Here is an 18,375-nt window from a genome sequence, read left to right on the forward strand (position 1 = left end):
TTTTTTTTTTTGAGCGTTTATTCATTTTTGAGAGACAGAGTGTGAGTGGGGCAGGGGCAGAGAGAGAGGGAGACACTCCAAAGCAGGTTCCAGGCTCTCAGCTGTCAGCACAGAGCCTGATGTGGGGCTCGAACTCACGAATGGAGAGGTGATGACCTGAGCCAAAGTCGGACACCCAACCGACTGAGCCACTCAGGGCACCCCTCCTGTCACTGGAAATTTCTAACTAAAGGACAGGAAAAACCAAATGAGCAAAATTGTATTTTAATGAAGAACTTACTTTTCTTCCAAGACTATATCTATAATAAGAGCAGTTGATCCCTTCATTGAAAACATTGTTGACATAATAGTTATAAATGGCAATCGTGTTAGTCTATAGTTTTTTTGAAATATATGTGACAAAATCTTCAAATAGAGGAAAAAATGTTAAGAGAATTTACTAGCAGAGGAATGTAATAGTATCAAAATATATTTAATTACATTAAAAACCATATTTTTAAAAGATGTTTTCACTTCTCACCAAAGTAATTCTTTAATGGCTACTTTACCATATCTGCCGTTATTATATTGTACTTTTGTAGGGTTTATTTTTTTTTTTTTCTGATTCTTAGGATGAAGCGCGAAAACATTTTAACTGTCCAATTCTGGAGGGAATGGAACTCGAAAATCAAGGTGGCATGGGCACTGAGCTCAACCATTGGGAAAAGCGGTTATTAGAGGTCAGTTTATTTTAAAATTTTACTAGGCATTTTTTCTTTAATGAAAGAAATTCTTTTTTTTTTTTTTAATTTTTTTTTTTCAACATTTATTTATTTTTGGGACAGAGAGACAGAGCATGAACGGGGGAGGGGCAGAGAGAGAGGGAGACACAGAACCGGAAACAGGGTCCAGGCTCTGAGCCATCAGCCCAGAGCCTGACGCGGGGCTCGAACTCATGGACCGCGAGATCGTGACCTGGCTGAAGTCGGACGCTTAACCGACTGCGCCACCCAGGCGCCCCAAGAAATTCTTTTTTAATAAAAGTAATTTTTTTATGTTTATGTTTTATTTTTGAGAAAGAGAGAGAGCGTGCACATGCAACCTGGGGTGGTGCAGAGAGAGGGAGAGAGAGAATTCCAAGCAGGCTCTGCACTGTCAGCGCAGAGCCCATCTTGGGGCCAGATATCACAAACTGTGAGATCATGAACTGAGCCAAAATCAGGTGTCGGTCCCTTAACTGACTGAGCCCCCCAGTTGCCCCTTTTTTCTCTTAACAAGCAGTTTCTCATTAATAAGTTCCAATCAGTAGTGAGCTAGAATGAATGTTAACTGACCGCCTTGGGTTGTTTTTGTTTTGTTTGGTTAACTCCTTGCCTCTTTTTAAAACTCCAGTGTTTGATAGGCAGCCACTAAAATAAATCCTCCCCCTCTTTTCAACTTCCCTTTCTTTTCCATTAGGTGAACTCTATGTAAACCTGAAAACATTTGGTAACTTAAAGTTTCTTTTCCCCTTCAGCTCTCCAGACCCGCTTTTTAGATGTAATCACTATTTTTTTTTTAATGTTTATTTATTTTTGAGATCGTACAGGCGAGAGAGGGGCAGAGAGAGGGAGATAGAGGATCCAAAGCAGGCTCTGCACTGACAGCAGCGAGCCCGATGTAGGGCTTGAACTCATGAACCACAAGATCATGACCTGAGCTGAAGTCTAATGCTCAACCAGTTGAGCCACCCAGGTGCCCCCAGATGTAATCACTATTTAAGTTTTTTGTATATGCTTCAAGGAATGTTATGTATATGTAGAGATGCACACACTAACACACAGGTTTTTCATTAAATGAATTCATATGTTAATGAACAATTTTCCACTTCATAATATATCTTAGACGTTTTTCCAAGCAGTACAGGTGCTCCTGATGTAATGCAGTGTATGCTTTCCTAAAAAGCCTCTTCAAAATTGAACACTAAAAATAAGACTCATGGGAAAAACAAATACCATGCCACTAACAAAAGCAGTAAGTCACAATAAAGTGCTAGCTCAATTTTAAACATATTTCCAGTAAATAAACTCCTTTATTTACTCTAATATTTCTTTACCTTAAACAACAACAAAAAGCAATGGTAGTTGGAACAGAGACTAAATTGAGTAATGGGGACAAGAGCAAAATGTACAAAATTAGAAACATGCAATAAGCACTTCTAAGAGCCTCTGGCCATATTGAACCAAGTAGAAGAACATGGAGTAAATGGGTATCATGCACAGCATTCCTCTGTTGCTATCTTCAGCTGTCTTAGTGTACTTTATATTTAGCTGCTGTTGCTCCATTGCACAAAATATTAAAATCCAGGGATAAGTCATTATAAACCAACATGATTCATTATATGAATGTAACAACAGTCCTGTGTTAATGAACAACTGTGTTTTAAATTTTTTATTTTATTTATGTCTTAAGATTTTATTTTTAAGTAATCTCTGCATCCAATGTGGGGCTTGAACTTATAATGCCCAGATCAAGAGTCACACATTCTACCATGAGCCAGCCAGCCAGTTTAAAATTTATTATTTTAAAAATGTTGTGATGAGCACTTTATTTATATCTGTGATATCTTTCAGGAGTGGCATTTCAGTGGGTATTCTTAGGTTCAACTAAACATGCCATCAAACTCACAAGACCTAACAAGCGTCATTGAAAAAACATTTACTTGGAAAGATACAAGACACAGCATGCCAGCATGGTAGAAGTCAGGCATTTTTTTCATGCTCCACGCAACAGTCTAGGGGCTGTCATTCATGCCTCTCTCCCTCTGCACTCCAGCTCAAATATAGGAGCAGAAGGCCATACGGGGGGGGGGGGGGTGGTGCAAGAACCAGCCTGGCTTAGAAGTACTATGTCTCAAATAAAGACTAATATATTTATTTTTAACAGTTCCATAAACATAACTTCTAGATCTCTGTAAGTGACATCCCCATAAGAATCTGTGCACATGGGGATGTTGCAAGCTATGGCTTACCAACAGGTATTCATGTCCATTTACCAAGTCCATCATTTACTGTGATGTCCTGAGGCATCACACCACTGTTGCCTGGTGACACAGTTGACATTCCACCTTTTTTAGGTTTCCAGGAGAGCAGAACTAGGAAGTTAACTCAAGGTCAGATGTATTTACATAGAAATAGTAAAGATAGGGGTGCCTGGGTGACTCAGTTTGTTAAGCGTCCAACCTTGGCTCAGGTCATGATCGTGTGGTTCGTGAGTTTGAGCCCCATGTCGGGCTCTGTGCTGACAGCTCAGAGGCTGGAGCCCGTTTCAGATTCTGTGTCTCCCTCCCTGTCTGCCCCTCGCCTGCTCGTGCTCTGTCTCTCTCTGTCCCAAAAATAAACATTAAAAAAATTTTTAAAAAAGAGAAAGATAAATCCCTGGAAATGGAATTTCTAGCTCAGAGAGAGAGAGAGAGAGAGAGAGAGAGAGAGTGTGTATTTTTAAGCTTATATACAAGTTAGCAAAATTACAAAGGAGCGAAATTAATGCTTCTGCTGACCATTCTTATCCAGGTGACCACAAAATAATAGTGATGGAAACTAATGGAAGACACATTACACTTGTTTCTCCCATGGGACTTTTAGTTCTTTTATTTTCCTTAAGCAATTTTCCCAAGTGATTCTCTTAAGAAAACTGTAGATTGACCAGACATGAAAATTTATTTATTTTTGCAGTAGAAACGTGAGAGTATTAATTTCATTAATGGTTGCCTTTCTCTGAAATCAACTTTGTATCCTTGAACTATTTTTTTTAGTGATATTAAAGTACTTGAGGTGACCATCCAGTATTCAACATAAGGATTTGAAGAATAATCAGAGCTGCTGTAGGAATTACATGATATGAATTAAAACACTGGGTAGACAGTAGACTTTGATGGCATTTTAGGTCCCTTGTGCAACTTCTTTGATCCTATGATTCTGTGATACTTGTTTTATATATTGATGTGTATTTCTGTGATCATAAGGTTGAAGGTTATAAAAGCATTTTTTTTTTGTTTTTTTTTTAATTAAATTCAGGTCAATATTCACCCCCTCTAATATTCTGTGGGCATCTGTCTCAACCACTCACTTTACTTTGTCTAGATATTATAATATTTTTACAGCATTTCTGCTTATGTATAGTTATTTTCATATTCATCAGAGTTCTAAATGCTGGTTGTCTGCCATTTCTGGGAAATTGTACATAATATAGTCATTTAAGGCAGAAAGCAGATTTTGCTTTAAGCTTCAGTCTTGTCATGATAGATAGATAGATAGATAGGTAGATAGATACATAAATTAATTAAGGAAGGCTTATTTATTTCACTACTTGAAGTGAATAAGTGAGCCTCTCACACTTGAGACATTTTACATATACGTCAAAGTAATCATGGAAATTATTGGGAGTTTCAAGACATCTGGCCCTCTAATTTAAAATCTTTTGATTTTCAGAATGAAGCAATGACTGGTTCTCACACCCAGAACCGAGTCTTCTCTCGAATCACTCTGGCATTAATGGAGGACACTGGGTAAGACAGCTGTAAGAATGTTATATGACATTAATATTAGCTTAAGAAAATACATTTTACATTGAAGTAAAATAAAATAGTCTTTGAATTTTATTTAGCTCTCATTACCTATAGCAATTCCATTCATTCATTCAATAAATGGGGCCCTGAGATATAGTAACGAATAGAACAGAATTCCAGGCATTATGAGATTTATTTCTAATACGTAGAGGCCATGCTAATATAAAGGAAAGACTAATCTGAACAAGTTTTTAAAATTATAAATGAAATTGATAATGTATAGATTCCTAGTTTTTAAACTTTATTTTGAGAGAGAGCACACAAGTACATGTGCGAGAGTTGGGAAGGGGCAAAGAGAGAGGGTGAGAAAGAATCTCAGGCAGGTTTGGTGTTGTCAGAGCAGAGCCCGACATGGGGCTCAATCCGACAAACCATGAGATCATGACCTGAGCTGAAATCAAGAGTCAGACACCTAATCAACTGAGCCATCCAGGCACCCCGAGAATCCTGGTTTTTTATTTAAAGCAGTAGAACTTTCTAGGGCACCTGAGTAGCTCAGTCAGTTGAGCGTCCAACCCTTGATTTCAGCTCAGGTCATGATCCCAGGGTGGTGGGATCGAGTCCTTCTCAGGGAGTTCCTCATTGGGCTCCCTGCTGAGTGTGGAGCTTGCTTGGGATCCTTTCTCTCTGCCCCTCCCCTGTTCATGGACACAACTCACACAGGCACATGCCCAAAAACACACTCTCCCTCCCTCCCTCTCTCTCTCTCTCTCTCAAAATAGATAAATAAACTTAAAAAAAAAAAAAAGCAGTAGAACTTTCTGGTAAAGCCATAGAATACTGTATTTTATTTTATTTTTATTATTTTTTGTTTATTCGAGAGAGAGACAGAGAGACAGAGCATGAGTAGGAGAGGGGCAGAGAGAAAGGGAGACAGAGTCTGAAGCAGGCTCCAGACTCTGAGCTGTCAGCACAGAGCCTGATGTGGGGCTCTAACTCACAAACCGAGAGATCATAACCTGAGCCAAAGTTGGATCCTTAACCAACTGAGCCACCCAGGTGCTCCTATTTTAAAATTTTAATTAGAGAGCACATGTGTGCATGTGTGCACACAAGCAGGGGAGGGACAGAGAGGGAGAGAGAAAATATTTTTTTTTAAGTTTATTTATTTTGAGATAGCACATGCACAAGGGTACAGGAGGGGCAGAGAGAGAGAGAGAGGTAGACAAAGAATCACAAGCAGGCTTCATGCTGTCAGTGCAGAGCCCCACTGTGGTTCAAACTGTTGAACTGTATGAGATCATGACTTGAGCTGAAATCAACAGTCAGACACTCAACCCACTCAGCCACCCAGGTGCCTTGGAATACTGTTTTTAAATGACTCCAGTTGGAGTCTTTGTCTCTGTGGGTTCCTGAGTCCTTTTGGCAAGATTCATTAGTTGGTTTTTTGTTTTTTGTTTTTTATGTTTTATTTTTATTTATTGTGAGAAAGAGCAAAATGAGGGAGGGGCAGAGAGAGAGAAAGAGAATCCCAAGCAGGCTACATGCTAATAGCACAGAGCCCGACATGGGGCTCAATTCCTGCATGACCCATGAGATTATGACCTGAGCCGAAATCAAGAGTTGAACACTTAACCAACTGAGCCACCCAGGCGCCCCAAGTCTCATTGCTTTTTGATAGCTTCCTACCTTACTTCCTTTTTTCTGTATAGCAGGATGTGCCAGGCTAATAAGCATACACCCTGTCCTAGATTTGGGCATCAGCTAATCTTCCAAGGAGCACTAGTTCCATTTAATGGGGAATAGCTTTTAGAAACCACAACCTAGGCACTGTGTTCATTGCTGCTAGGTTATTGGTGCTTCTCTTAGCTTTTAGTGGGCCGAGTTGGGAAATTCATATTTTTGAAAAAAAAGAAAAGAAAAGACTGGATTTCTTTTAGTACCATTATAACTCTTTCCCATTTATCCTTGAGCAAGCAATGGCCAGCAAAAGTGGTCCTGTTGCTCTGTTTAACAGTGTATTTATAGCCCTTTTATAAAACATGCTAATTTCATTAAGATACTCATAGGTTGCAGTGAGGGGAAGATGGCGGAGTAGGAGGACATTGGGCTCACCGCGTCCTGCGGATCACTTAGATTCCACCCACACCTGCCTAAATAACCCAGAAAACCACCAGAAGACTAGCAGAACGGATTCTCCGGAGCCAAGATTAGACGAGAGGCCCACGGAAGAGGGTAGGAAGGGCAGAGAGGTGGTGCACGCTACACAGACTGGCAAGAGGGAGCTGGGGCGGAGGGGCAGCCCGCCGGCAAAGCAGAGCTCCCGAGTCTGGCTGGCAAAAGCGGAGGGGCCGGAGGGAGTGTGTTCTGACAGCAAGCGGGACTTAACATCTGGAAGATTATAAGTTAACAGCTCTGCTTGGAGAGCCGGAAGGCTGGAGGACAATGGGAGGGAGAGTTGTTGAGCCCTGGATGACAGAGCGCAGCGTGGCGGGGAACAAAGGTGCTCACCAGCGCCATCTCCCTCGCCCATCCCCCATCCAAAATCCCAAAGGGAACCAGTTCCTGTCAGGGAACTTGCTTGCACCAGGCAAACACCCAATGTTGTGCTTCTGAGGATCCATCCCTCCGGTGGCAGGTCTGACTCCCTCCTGGTGCCACAGGGCCCCTCCCGAAGCGGATCACCGAAGGAAAAGTGAGCTGAGCCTGCCCTTCCCACCCCTGTGCACCTTGCCGATCCACCCCAGCTAATACGCCAGATCCCCAGCACCACAAGCCTGGCAGTGTGCAAGTAGCCCAGAGGGGCCACGCCACCCCACAGTGAATCCTACCCCTAGGAGAAGGGAACAGAGGTACACACCAGTCTGACTGTGGCCCCAGCGGTGGGCTGGCGGCAGACATCAGGTCTGACTGCGGCCCCGCCCACCAACGCAAGTTATTCAAGACAGCACAGGGGCAGTGCCCCGCAGTTCCGCACCACTCCAGGGACTATCCAAAATGATGAAACAGAACAATGCCCCTCAAAAAAACCTCCAGGAAATAACGACAGCTAACAAACTGATCAAAAATGCTTTAAACAATATAACAGAAAGTGAATTTAGAATAATAGTCATAAAATTAATCGCTGGGCTTGAAAACAGTATAAAGGACAGCAGAGAATCTATTGCTACAGAGATCAAGGGACTAAGGAACAGCCAGGAGGAGCTAAAAATGCTATTAATGAGCTGCAAAATAAAACGGAGATGACCAAGCTTGGATTGAAGAGGCAGAGGAGAGAATAGGTGAACTAGAAGATAAAATTATGGAAAAAGAAGAAGCTGAGAAAAAGAGAGATAAAAAAATCCAGGAGTATGAGGGGGAAATTAGAGAACTAAGTGATGCACTAAAGAGAAATAATCTACGCATAATTGGTATTCCAGAGGAGGAAGAGAGAGGGAAAGGTGCTGAAGGTGTACTTGAAGAAACAATAGCTGAGAACTTCCCTGATCTGGGGAAGGAAAAAGGCATTGAAATCCAAGAGGCACAGAGAACTCCCTTCAGACGTAACTTGAATCGATCTTCTGCACAACATAATCATAGTGAAACTGGCAAAATACAAGGAAAATTCTGAAAGCAGCTAGGGATAAATGTGCTCTAACATATAAAGGGAAACCGATAAGACTCATGACGGATCTCTCTACTGAAACTTGGCAGGCCAGAAAGGAATGGCAGGAAATCTTCAATGTGAAGAACAGAAAAAAATATGCAGCCAAGAATCGTCTATCCAGCAAATCTGTCATTTAGAATAGAAGGAGAGATAAAGGTCTTCCGAAACAAACAAAAATTGAAGGAATTCATCACCACTAAACCAGCCCTACAAGAGATCCTAAGGGGGATCCTGTGAGACAAAGTACCAGAGACATTGCTATAAGCATGAAACCTACAGACATCACACTGAATGTAAATGGACTAAATGCGCCAACCAAAAGACATAGGGTATCAGAATGGATAAAAAAAACAAGACCCATCTATTTGCTGTCTACAAGAGACTCATTTCAGACCTGAGGACACCTTCAGATTGAAAGGGAGGGGATGGAGAACTATCTTTCATGCTACTGGAAGTCAAAAGAGAGCTGGAGTAGCCATACTTACATCAGACAAAATAGACTTTAAATTAAAGGCTGTAACAAGAGATGAAGAAGGGCATTATATAATAATTACAGGGTCTATCCATCAGGAAGAGCTAACAATTATAAATGTCTATGCGCCAAATACGGGAGCCCCCAAATATATAAAACAATTACTCACAAACGTAAGCAACCTTATTGATAAGAATGTGGTAATTGCAGGGAACTTTAACACCCCACTTACAACAATGGATCATCAAGACACATGGTCAGTAAAGAAACAAGGGCCCTGAATGATACATTGGATCAGATGGACTTGACATATATTTAGAACTCTGCATCCCAAAGCAACAGAATATACTTTCTTCTCGAGTGCACATGGAACATTCTCCAAGATAGATCACATACTGGGTCACAAAACAGCCCTTCATAAGTATACAAGAATTGAGATCATACCATGCATACTTTTGGACCACAATGCTATGAAGCTTGAAATCAACCACAGGAAAAAGTCTGGAAAACCTCCAAAAACATGGAGGTTAAAGAACATCCTACTAAAGAATGAATGGGTCAACCAGGCAATTAGAGAAGAAATTAAAAAATATATGGAAACAAACAAAAATGAAAATACAACAATGCAAACGCTTTGGGATGCAGCGAAGGCAGTCCTAAGAGGAAAATACACTGCAATCCAGGCCTATCTCAAGAAACAAGAAAAATCCCAAATACAAAATCTAACAGCACACCTAAAGGAAATAGAAGCAGAGCAGCAAAGACACCCCAAACCCAGCAGAAGAAGAGAAATAATAAAGATCAGAGCAGAAATAAACAATATAGAATCTAAAAAAACTGCAGAGCAGATCAATGAAACCAAGAGTTGGTTTTTTGAAAAAATAAACAAAATTGATAAACCTCTAGCCAGGCTTCTCAAAAAGAAAAGGGAGATGACCCAAATAGATAAAATCATGAATGAAAATGGAATTATTACAACCAATCCCTCAGAAATACAAGCAATTATCAGGGAATACTATGAAAAACTATATGCCAACAAACTGGACAACCTGGAAGAAATGGACAAATTCCTAAACACCCACACACTTCCAAAACTGAATCAGGAAGAAATAGAAAGCTTGAACAGACCCATAACCAGCGAAGAAATTGAATCAGTTATCAAAAATCTCCCAAGAAATAAGAGTCCAGGACCAGATGGCTTCCCAGGGGAGTTCTACCAGACGTTTAAAGCAGAGATAATACCTATCCTTCTCAAGCTATTCCAAAAAATAGAAAGGGAAGGAAAACTTCCAGACTCATTCTATGAAGCCAGCATTACTTTGATTCCTAAACCAGACAGAGACCCAGTAAAAAAGAGAACTACAGGCCAATATCCCTGATGAATATGGATGCAAAAATTCTCAATAAGATACTAGCAAATCGAATTCAACAGCTTATAAAAAGAATTATTCACCGTGATCAAGTGGGATTCATTCCTGCAATGCAGGGCTGGTTCAACATTCGCAAATCAATCAACGTGATACATCACATTAATAAAAGAAAAGAGAAGAACCATATGATGCTGTCAATCGATGCAGAAAAAGCATTTGACAAAATTCAGCATCTTTCTTAATAAAAACCCTCGAGAAAGTCGGGATAGAAGGAACATACTTAAACATCATAGAAGCCATTTATGAAAAGCTCTCATCTATTATCATCCTCAGTGGGGAAGAACTGAGAGCTTTCCTCCTGAGATCAGAAACACGACAGGGATGTCCACTCTCACCGCTGTTGTTTAACACAATGTTGGAAGTGCTAGCATCAGCAATCAGACAACAAAAGGAAATCAAAGGCATCAAAATTGGCAAAGATGAAGTCAAGCTTTCACTTTTTGCAGATGACATGATATTATACATGGAAAATCTGACAGACTCCACCAAAAGTCTGCTAGAACTGATACATGAATTCAGCAAAGTCGCAGGATGCAAAATCAATGTACAGAAATCAGTTGCATTCTTATACACTAATAATGAAGCAACAGAAAGACAAATAAAGAAACTGATCCCATTCACAGTTGCACCAAGAAGCATAAAATACCTAGGAATAAATCTAACCAAAGATGTAAAAGATCTGTATGCTGAAAAGTATAGAAAGCTTATGAAGGAAATTGAAGAAGATATAAAGAAATGGAAAAACATTCCATGCTCATGGGTTGGAAGAATAAATATTGTCAAAATGTCAATACTACCCAAAGCTATCTACACATTCAATGCAATCCCAATCAAAATTGCACCAGCATTCTTCTCGAAGCTAGAACAAGCAATCCTAAAATTCATATGGAACCACAAAAGGCCCCGAATGGCCAAAGTAATTTTGAAGAAGAAGACCAAAGCAGGAGGCATCACAATCCCAGACTTTAGCCTCTAGTACAAAGCTGTAATCATCAAGACAGCATGGTATTGGCACAAAAACAGACACATAGACCAATGGAATAGAATAGAAACCCCAGAACTAGACCCACGAAAGTATGGCCAACTCATCTTTGACAAAGCAGGAAAGAATATCCAATGGAAAAAAGACAGGCTCTTTAACAAATGGTGCTGGGAGAACTGGACAGCAACATTCAGAAGGTTGAAACTAGACCACTTTCTTACCCCATTCACAAAAATAAACTCAAAATGGATAAAGGACCTGAATGTGAGACAGGAAACCATCAAAACCCTAGAGGAGAAAGCAGGAAAAGACCTCTCTGACCTCAGCCGCAGCAATTTCTTACTTGACACATCCCCAAAGGCAAGGAATTAAAAGCAAAAATGAACTACTGAGACCTCATGAAGATAAAAAGCTTCTGCACAGCAAAGGAAACAATCAACAAAACTAAAAGGCAAGCAACGGAATGGCAAAAGATATTTGCAAATGACATATTAGACAAAGGGCTAGTATCAAATCTATAAAGAGCTCACCAAACTCCACACCCGAAAAACAAATAACCCAGTGAAGAAATGGGCAGAAAACATGAATAGACACTTCTCTAAAGAAGACATCCAGATGGCCAACAGGCACATGAAAAGATGCTCAATGTCGCTCCTCCTCAGGGAAATACAAATCAAAACCACACTCAGGTATCACCTCACGCCAGTCAGAGTTGCCAAAATTAACAAATCACGAGACTATAGATGCTGGAGAGGATGTGGAGAAACGGGAACCCTCTTGCACTGTTGGTGGGAATGCAAACTGGTGCAGCCACTCTGGGAATCAGTGTGGAGGTTCCTCTAAAAATTAAAAATAGACCTACCCTATGACCCAGCAGTAACACTGCTAGGAATTTACCCAAGGGATACAGGAGTACTGGTGCATAGGGGCACTTGTACCCCAATGTTTATAGCAACAATCTCAACAATAGCCAAATTGTGGAAAGAGCCTACATGTCCATCAACTGATGAATGGATTAAGAAATTGTGGTTTATATACACAATGGAGTACTACGTGGCAATGAGAAAGAATGAAATATGGCCCTTTGTAGCAACATGGATGGAACTGGAGAGTGTGATGCTAAGTGAAATAAGCCATACAGAGAAAGACAGATACCATATGTTTTCACTCTTATGTGGATCCTGAGAAACTTAACAGAAACCCATGGGGGAAGGGAAGGAAAAAAAAAAAAAAAAGAGGTTAGAGTGGGAGACAGCCAAAGCATAAGAGACTCTTAAAAACTGAGAACAAACTGAGGGTTGATGGGGGATGGGAGGGAGGGGAGGGTGGGTGATGGGTACTGAAGAGGGCATCTTTTGGGATAAGCACTGGGTGTTGTATGGAAACCAATTTGACAATAAATTTCATACATAAAAAAAAAAGATACTTATAGGTTACACAAACACTGTGGAGTGTGAGAGTCACTAATGAAAGTGCAAATTTTATAGCACTTTTCCTTTTTCTGGGGCAACACAATAACAAAATGGGCTAGATGTTTCTAAATATCTGGCAATATTTAAAGTTAAAGACATGGAAATTAATTTTTATCCATAAGACTTCATTGTAGATTAACTAAGTTGTTTCAGTAGAAAACTTTTTTATTTATCCATCCAGAAACCTGGGAATCATCCTTGAAAACTTCCTCTCCCCACCTCTCACATCCATCCTGACCTGAGCCAAAATCAAGAGTCGGACGCTTAACCAACTGAGCCATCCAGATGCCTCAGGGACATAGTTTTTGAGGGGTGATGTAAATGTTCTAAAATTAGATATAGGTATGCCTTAGAGAAATATCAGGTTTGGCTCCAGACCACCGCAATAAAGCAAGTCAAATGAATTTTTTTGTTTCCTAGTGCATATAAAAGTTATGTTTATAGTATACCACACTCTGTTAAGTGTGCAGTAGCATTATGTCTAATAAAAACAATGTACATACCATTTTTGTTTTTTTAAAAGTTATCTCTACACCCAACATGGGGCTTGAATTTGCCACCCCAGGATCAAGAGTGCATGCTCTACTCTATTCTACTCATTGAGCCAACCAGGTACCCCACGATGTACATACCGTAATTTGAAAATAGTTTATTGGGGTGCCTGGGTGGCTCAGTTGGTTAAGCATCTGACTTCAGCTTCAGGTCATGATCTTACAGTTCATGGGTTCAAGCCCCCCCACTGGGCTCTGCACAGGGGTGAGGAGTCTGCTTGGGATTCTCCCTTTCTCTCTGCCCCTACCCCGCTCACACTTTGTCTCTTTCTCTCTCGCTCTCTCTCTTTCTCAAGATAAATAAGTAAACTTAAAGAAATAAATAAATAAAAATAAAAATACTTTATTGCTGGGGCACCTGGGTGGCTCAATTGGTTAAGTGTCTGACTCTGAGTTTTGGCTCAGGTCATGATCTTAATAGTTCGTGGGTTGAAGCGCCATGTCCAGCTCTGCACTGGCAGAGCTGGCTTAGGATTCTCTCTCTCTCTCTCTGTCTGTCTCTCTCCCACTCATGCTCTCCCCCTCTCTCTTTTTGACTCAAAAATAAATGAATAAAGTTAAAAAAATACATTATTGCTAAAAAACAAAGAAACAAAAAAAGCTTTATTGCCCAATATGCTAATCATGAACTGAACTTTCTGCAAGTCCTAGTCATTTTTGCTCATGGAAGGTCTTGCATTGATGTTGATGACTGCTGGCCGACAAGGGTGGTGGGTGCTAAAGGTTGGGGTGGCTGTAGCAATTTCTTAAAAGAAAACATTGAAGTTTGTTACACTGTTCGACTCTTCCTTTAATGAATGATTTCTCAGCATCATGCAATGCAGTACTGTTTGATAACATTTTACTCAAAGTAGAACTTCTTTCAGAATTGAAGTCAATCTGCTCTTCCTCAACTAAGTTTAGGTAATACTCTAAATCCTTTGCTGTCATTTCAACAATCTTCACAGCATCTTCACCAGGAGTACTTTCCACCTCAGGAAACCACTCTCTTTGCTCATGCATAAGAAGCAACTTCTTTCTCATCCATTCAAGTTTTATCAAGAGGTTGCAGCAATCAGTCCCATATTCAGGCTCCACTTCTGATTCTGGTTCTCTTGCTATTTCTACCACATCTGCAGTTCCTTCCTGCACTGGAATCTTGAGCCCTCAAAGTCATCCATGAGGGTTGGAATCAACTTCTTCCAAACTCCTGTTGATGTTGCTATTTTGACCTCTTCCCATGACTCACAAATTTGCTTAATGGCGTCTAGGATGGTGAACCCTTCCCAGAAGGTTTTCACTTACTTTGCTCAGATCCATCAGAGGAATCACTATCTATGGCAGCCATAGCCTTGTTAGGTATATTCCTTATATAACAAGACTCGAAAGTCAAAATTACTCCTTGCTCTGTGGGCTGTGGATTGGATGCTGTGTTAGCAGGTATGAAAACAACATGAATCTCATCCATTTCCATCAGAGCTCTTGGGTGACCAGGTGCATTGACAATGAGCAGTAATATTTTAAAAGGAATCTTTTTTTTCCTGGACAGTAATCTCAACAGTGGGCTTAAAATATTCAGTAAACCATGTTGCAAACAGATGTGCTGTCATCTAGGCTTTGTTGTTCCGCTTACAGAGCATGGACAGAGGAGGTTTGGTGTGATTCTTAAGAGCCCAAGGATTTTCAGAATGGCAAATGAGCACTTCGTCCACCATTCAACTTCAGGTCACCAGCTTCATCAGCCCCTAATAAGAGAGTCAGCCTGTCCTCGGAACCTTTGAAGCCAGGCATTGACTTCTCTTTTCTAGCTATGAAAGTCCTAAGGTGGCATCTTCTTCCAGTAGAAGGCTGTCTAGTCTACATTGAAAATCTGTTGTTTGGTGTAGCTGCTTCCATTAATTACCTGAACTAGATCTTCTGGATAACTCATTACAGCTTCTGTATCAGCACCTGCTGCTTTATCTAATGCTTTTATGTTATGGAGATGGCTTCTTTCCTTAAGCCTCATGAACCAACTTCTGCTAAGTTCCAGCTGTTCTTCTGCAGCTTCCTCACCTCTCTCAGCCTTCACAGAATTGAAGAGTTAGGGCCTTGCTCTGGATTAGGTTTTGGCTTAAGGGAATGTTGTGGCTGGTTTGATCTTCTGTGCAGACTACTCAGACCTTCTCCGTTATCAGCAATAAGGCTATTTCACTTTCTTTATCATTTGTGTATTCACTGGAATATCACTTTTCATTTCCTTCAAGAACTTTTCCTTTGCATTCACAACTCAGCTAACTAACTGTCTAACACATGTTGTGTCTCAGGGAATAGGGAGGCCTGAGAAAAGGGGAAGAGGGAACAGTCAGTGGAGCAGTCACAATATACACAATATTTATTGTTGTCATAGGGGTGTGGTGTCTGGCACAATTACAATAGTAACATCAAACACTGATCACAGATCACTATTACAAATATAATAATGGAAAAGTTTGAAGTATTCTGAGTAACAGTGTGACGCAAAGACATGAAGTTAGCAAATCCTGTTGGAAACATGGTGTCCATAGACTTGCTTAATACAAAGTTGCCACAAAGCTTTAATTTGTAAGAAAAAAATGACAGTATCCGCATAGTGTAATAAAGTGGAATGTAATAAAATGATGTATGCCTGTAGTGGTAATTGATGTACAACCCTGCAAATATACTAAAAAGATTGAATGACAAAAATTATAAGGGTGAGGGGCGCCTGGGTGGCGCAGTCGGTTAAGCGTCCGACTTCGGCCAGGTCACGATCTCGCGGTCCGTGAGTTCGAGCCCCGCGTCGGGCTCTGGGCTGATGGCTCGGAGCCTGGAGCCTGTTTCCGATTCTGTGTCCCCCTCTCTCTCTGCCCCTCGCCCGTTCATGCTCTGTCTCTCTCTGTCCCAAAAATAAATAAACGTTGAAAAAAAAAATTATAAGGGTGAATTTTATAGGATATAAACTGTGTCTCAATTTCTTTTATAAAGCATACTGACATTGAAGCCATAACCCTAGATTCAAATCCCATTTTTTGCCACTCACTTGCTGTATCTTTCCCTCAGTTCTTTTGTCTGTAAAATGAGGATGAAAAGCAATACCTACCTCATACAGTTTTGTGAGGCTTTCATGAGTTGATATATGTCAAGTCCTTAGTATACTTAATGTTTGGCATACTCTAAGTGCCAACTGAGGTATTAGCTATTATATACAAAACTGAACCAAAGTTGATAGAACAATATTTACCCTACTACCAACTACCACCATCCTTTTTTTTTTTCTATTCTGTTAATTTTAATTTTTTTTTTAATGTTTATTTAGTTTTGAGAGAGAGAGTGTGAGCAGGGGAGGAACAGAGAGAGGGAGACACAGAATCTGAAGCAGGCACCAGGTCTGTCAGCACACAGCCCGAAGCGGGGCTTGAACTCATGGACCACGAGATCATGACCTGAGCTGAAGTCGGACACTTAACCGACTGAGCCATCCAGCGCCCCTCTATTCTGTTAATTTTAAAAGAAAGAGAAATAAATGTTAAGGTACAGTAAATTGATTTCACAACCCTCTGTTGCCGCTAAGAAACTGTTTCTAGTGCTTCCCCTGCTCCCTCAGCTGACATATGCTCCTCCTTTGGGTTTAGCTTAAAGTTGCTTCCTGAAGCAAATCTTTCCTGATTTCACAGACTAATTTAGATTTCCCTGTTAATGTGCTGCTATTTATTAGCACCCTATATTTAACGTCTGTGGCACTCATCCCAGTTGTAAGTTGTTAAAAATATCTGTCTTCCAGGGCACCTGGGTGGCTCAGTTGGTTAAGCATCTAACTCTTGGGGCGCCTGGGTGGCTCAGTCGGTTAAGCATCCGACTTCAGCTCAGGTCATGATCTCGCGGTCTGTGAGTTCGAGACCCGTGTCAGGCTCTGTGCTGACAGCTCAGAGCCTGGAGCCTGTTTTAAATTCTGTGTCTCCCTCTCTCTCTGACCCTCCCCCGTTCATGCTGTCTCTCCCTGTCTCAAAAATAAATAAAAGTTAAAAAAAAAATTAAGCATCTAACTCTTAATTTTAGCTCAGGTCATGATCTCGCAGTTGTGCAATTGAGCCCTATGTCAGGCTCTGCACTGGGCATGGAGCCTGCTTGAGATTCTCTGTCTCCCCCTGCCACTCCCCCTCAATAAAATAAAATAAAAATAAAATAAAATATCTGTCTTCCCCCTAGATTATAATCTTCATGAGAACAAAAACTGTCTTTTTATTCAGTGGTGTAGCCTTATCATTAAACAAAGTGCTTACCATATAAGAAGTGCTTAATAACTGTTCAGTCATAGCTTAAAAAGAGCTGCAAAGAAGGTATCATGAAGGTTTCAAGAAATGTAGCTGGAGTGCCCAGCTGATGTTAGAGTAACATAGGGCCAATGCTATGCTCTGTACTCAACGTATACTAGATATGGTAATTCCCAAGGGAATCTTATTATTTTATATTTTATCCAGAGGGAGAAGGACTGCCTAACCTAGGCACTGCTAAAATAATTCCTAGTGTGCAGTACTGGGGTCATCTGTTACTATCTGGACAACTTGACCTGCTATGATACCAAGTTAGCTACTTAATATAAGTCACATTATAGCTGCAGAGGTTGCAGGCATTTTGGTATTCATGTCTTTAGTTTCTCTCTGAGACAGTTCTGTTCTTTGAAAAAACGAGAAGGATTTGAAGATCCGTATCATGTATTCCTATTTCTGTTTGATTTTGTGGAAAAGTGGCTGGGATGGAGGGAATAATTCTTGTCATTCCCTCAGCCTTTGCGCCTATGTTTTTATTTAATGTTTCAGTAATGCTAAAGGGCCGAGATGTAATACCAAATGTAAGAAACTATTTTGTATAATTTTATAATTTTTATAAACTAATCTTGTTATTAAGAATAAAGAAGAAGGGTACCTGGTTGGCTCAGTCGTTTAAGCATCTGACTCTTGGTCTGGGCTCAGGTCATGATCTCATGGTTCATGAGTTTGGGCCCCACACCAAGCTCTGTGCTGATGACATGGTGCCTGCTTGGGATTTTCTCTCTCCCCCTTTCTCTCTGCACCTCTCCTGCTCATGCTCCTGAGCACTCTCTCTTGCTCTCTCTCTCTCTCTCTCTCTCTCTCTCAAAATAAATAAACTTTAAAAAAAAAAAAGAAGGAAGAAGAAAAACTGTTAAATAGGCTCCTTGCCTTTGATTAAATTTGCCAGGAAATCAAATTGATGTGGGTTGTTTTTTCTGAAATTAGAACATTTTTAAGGTATTAGACATAGTATTCATATGTCTCATAATAGTGTAATTTTTAGTCACA

General features: G+C 40.5%; 1 protein-coding gene across 6 annotated transcripts in view; it reads left to right on the top strand.

Moving 5' to 3' along the window:
- The window catches only part of LMLN (leishmanolysin like peptidase), a 119,260-nt gene that overhangs the window by 37,452 nt on the left and 63,433 nt on the right, over window positions 1–18,375 (top strand). For all 6 annotated transcript variants that reach the window (XR_004344092.1, XM_032594740.1, XM_030330523.2 and 3 more), the window contains exons 10-11: window positions 612–719; window positions 4,449–4,525. Coding sequence is in view for 5 of the 6 variants with exons in the window: in XM_032594740.1 (XP_032450631.1) it covers window positions 612–719; window positions 4,449–4,525 (185 nt within the window). In the remaining variant the exon portion in view is untranslated. The remainder of the gene's footprint in view (window positions 1–611; window positions 720–4,448; window positions 4,526–18,375) is intronic.

The sequence above is a fragment of the Lynx canadensis genome, chromosome C2 (genome assembly GCF_007474595.2).
Source record: "Lynx canadensis isolate LIC74 chromosome C2, mLynCan4.pri.v2, whole genome shotgun sequence".
NCBI lineage: Eukaryota > Metazoa > Chordata > Mammalia > Carnivora > Felidae > Lynx > Lynx canadensis.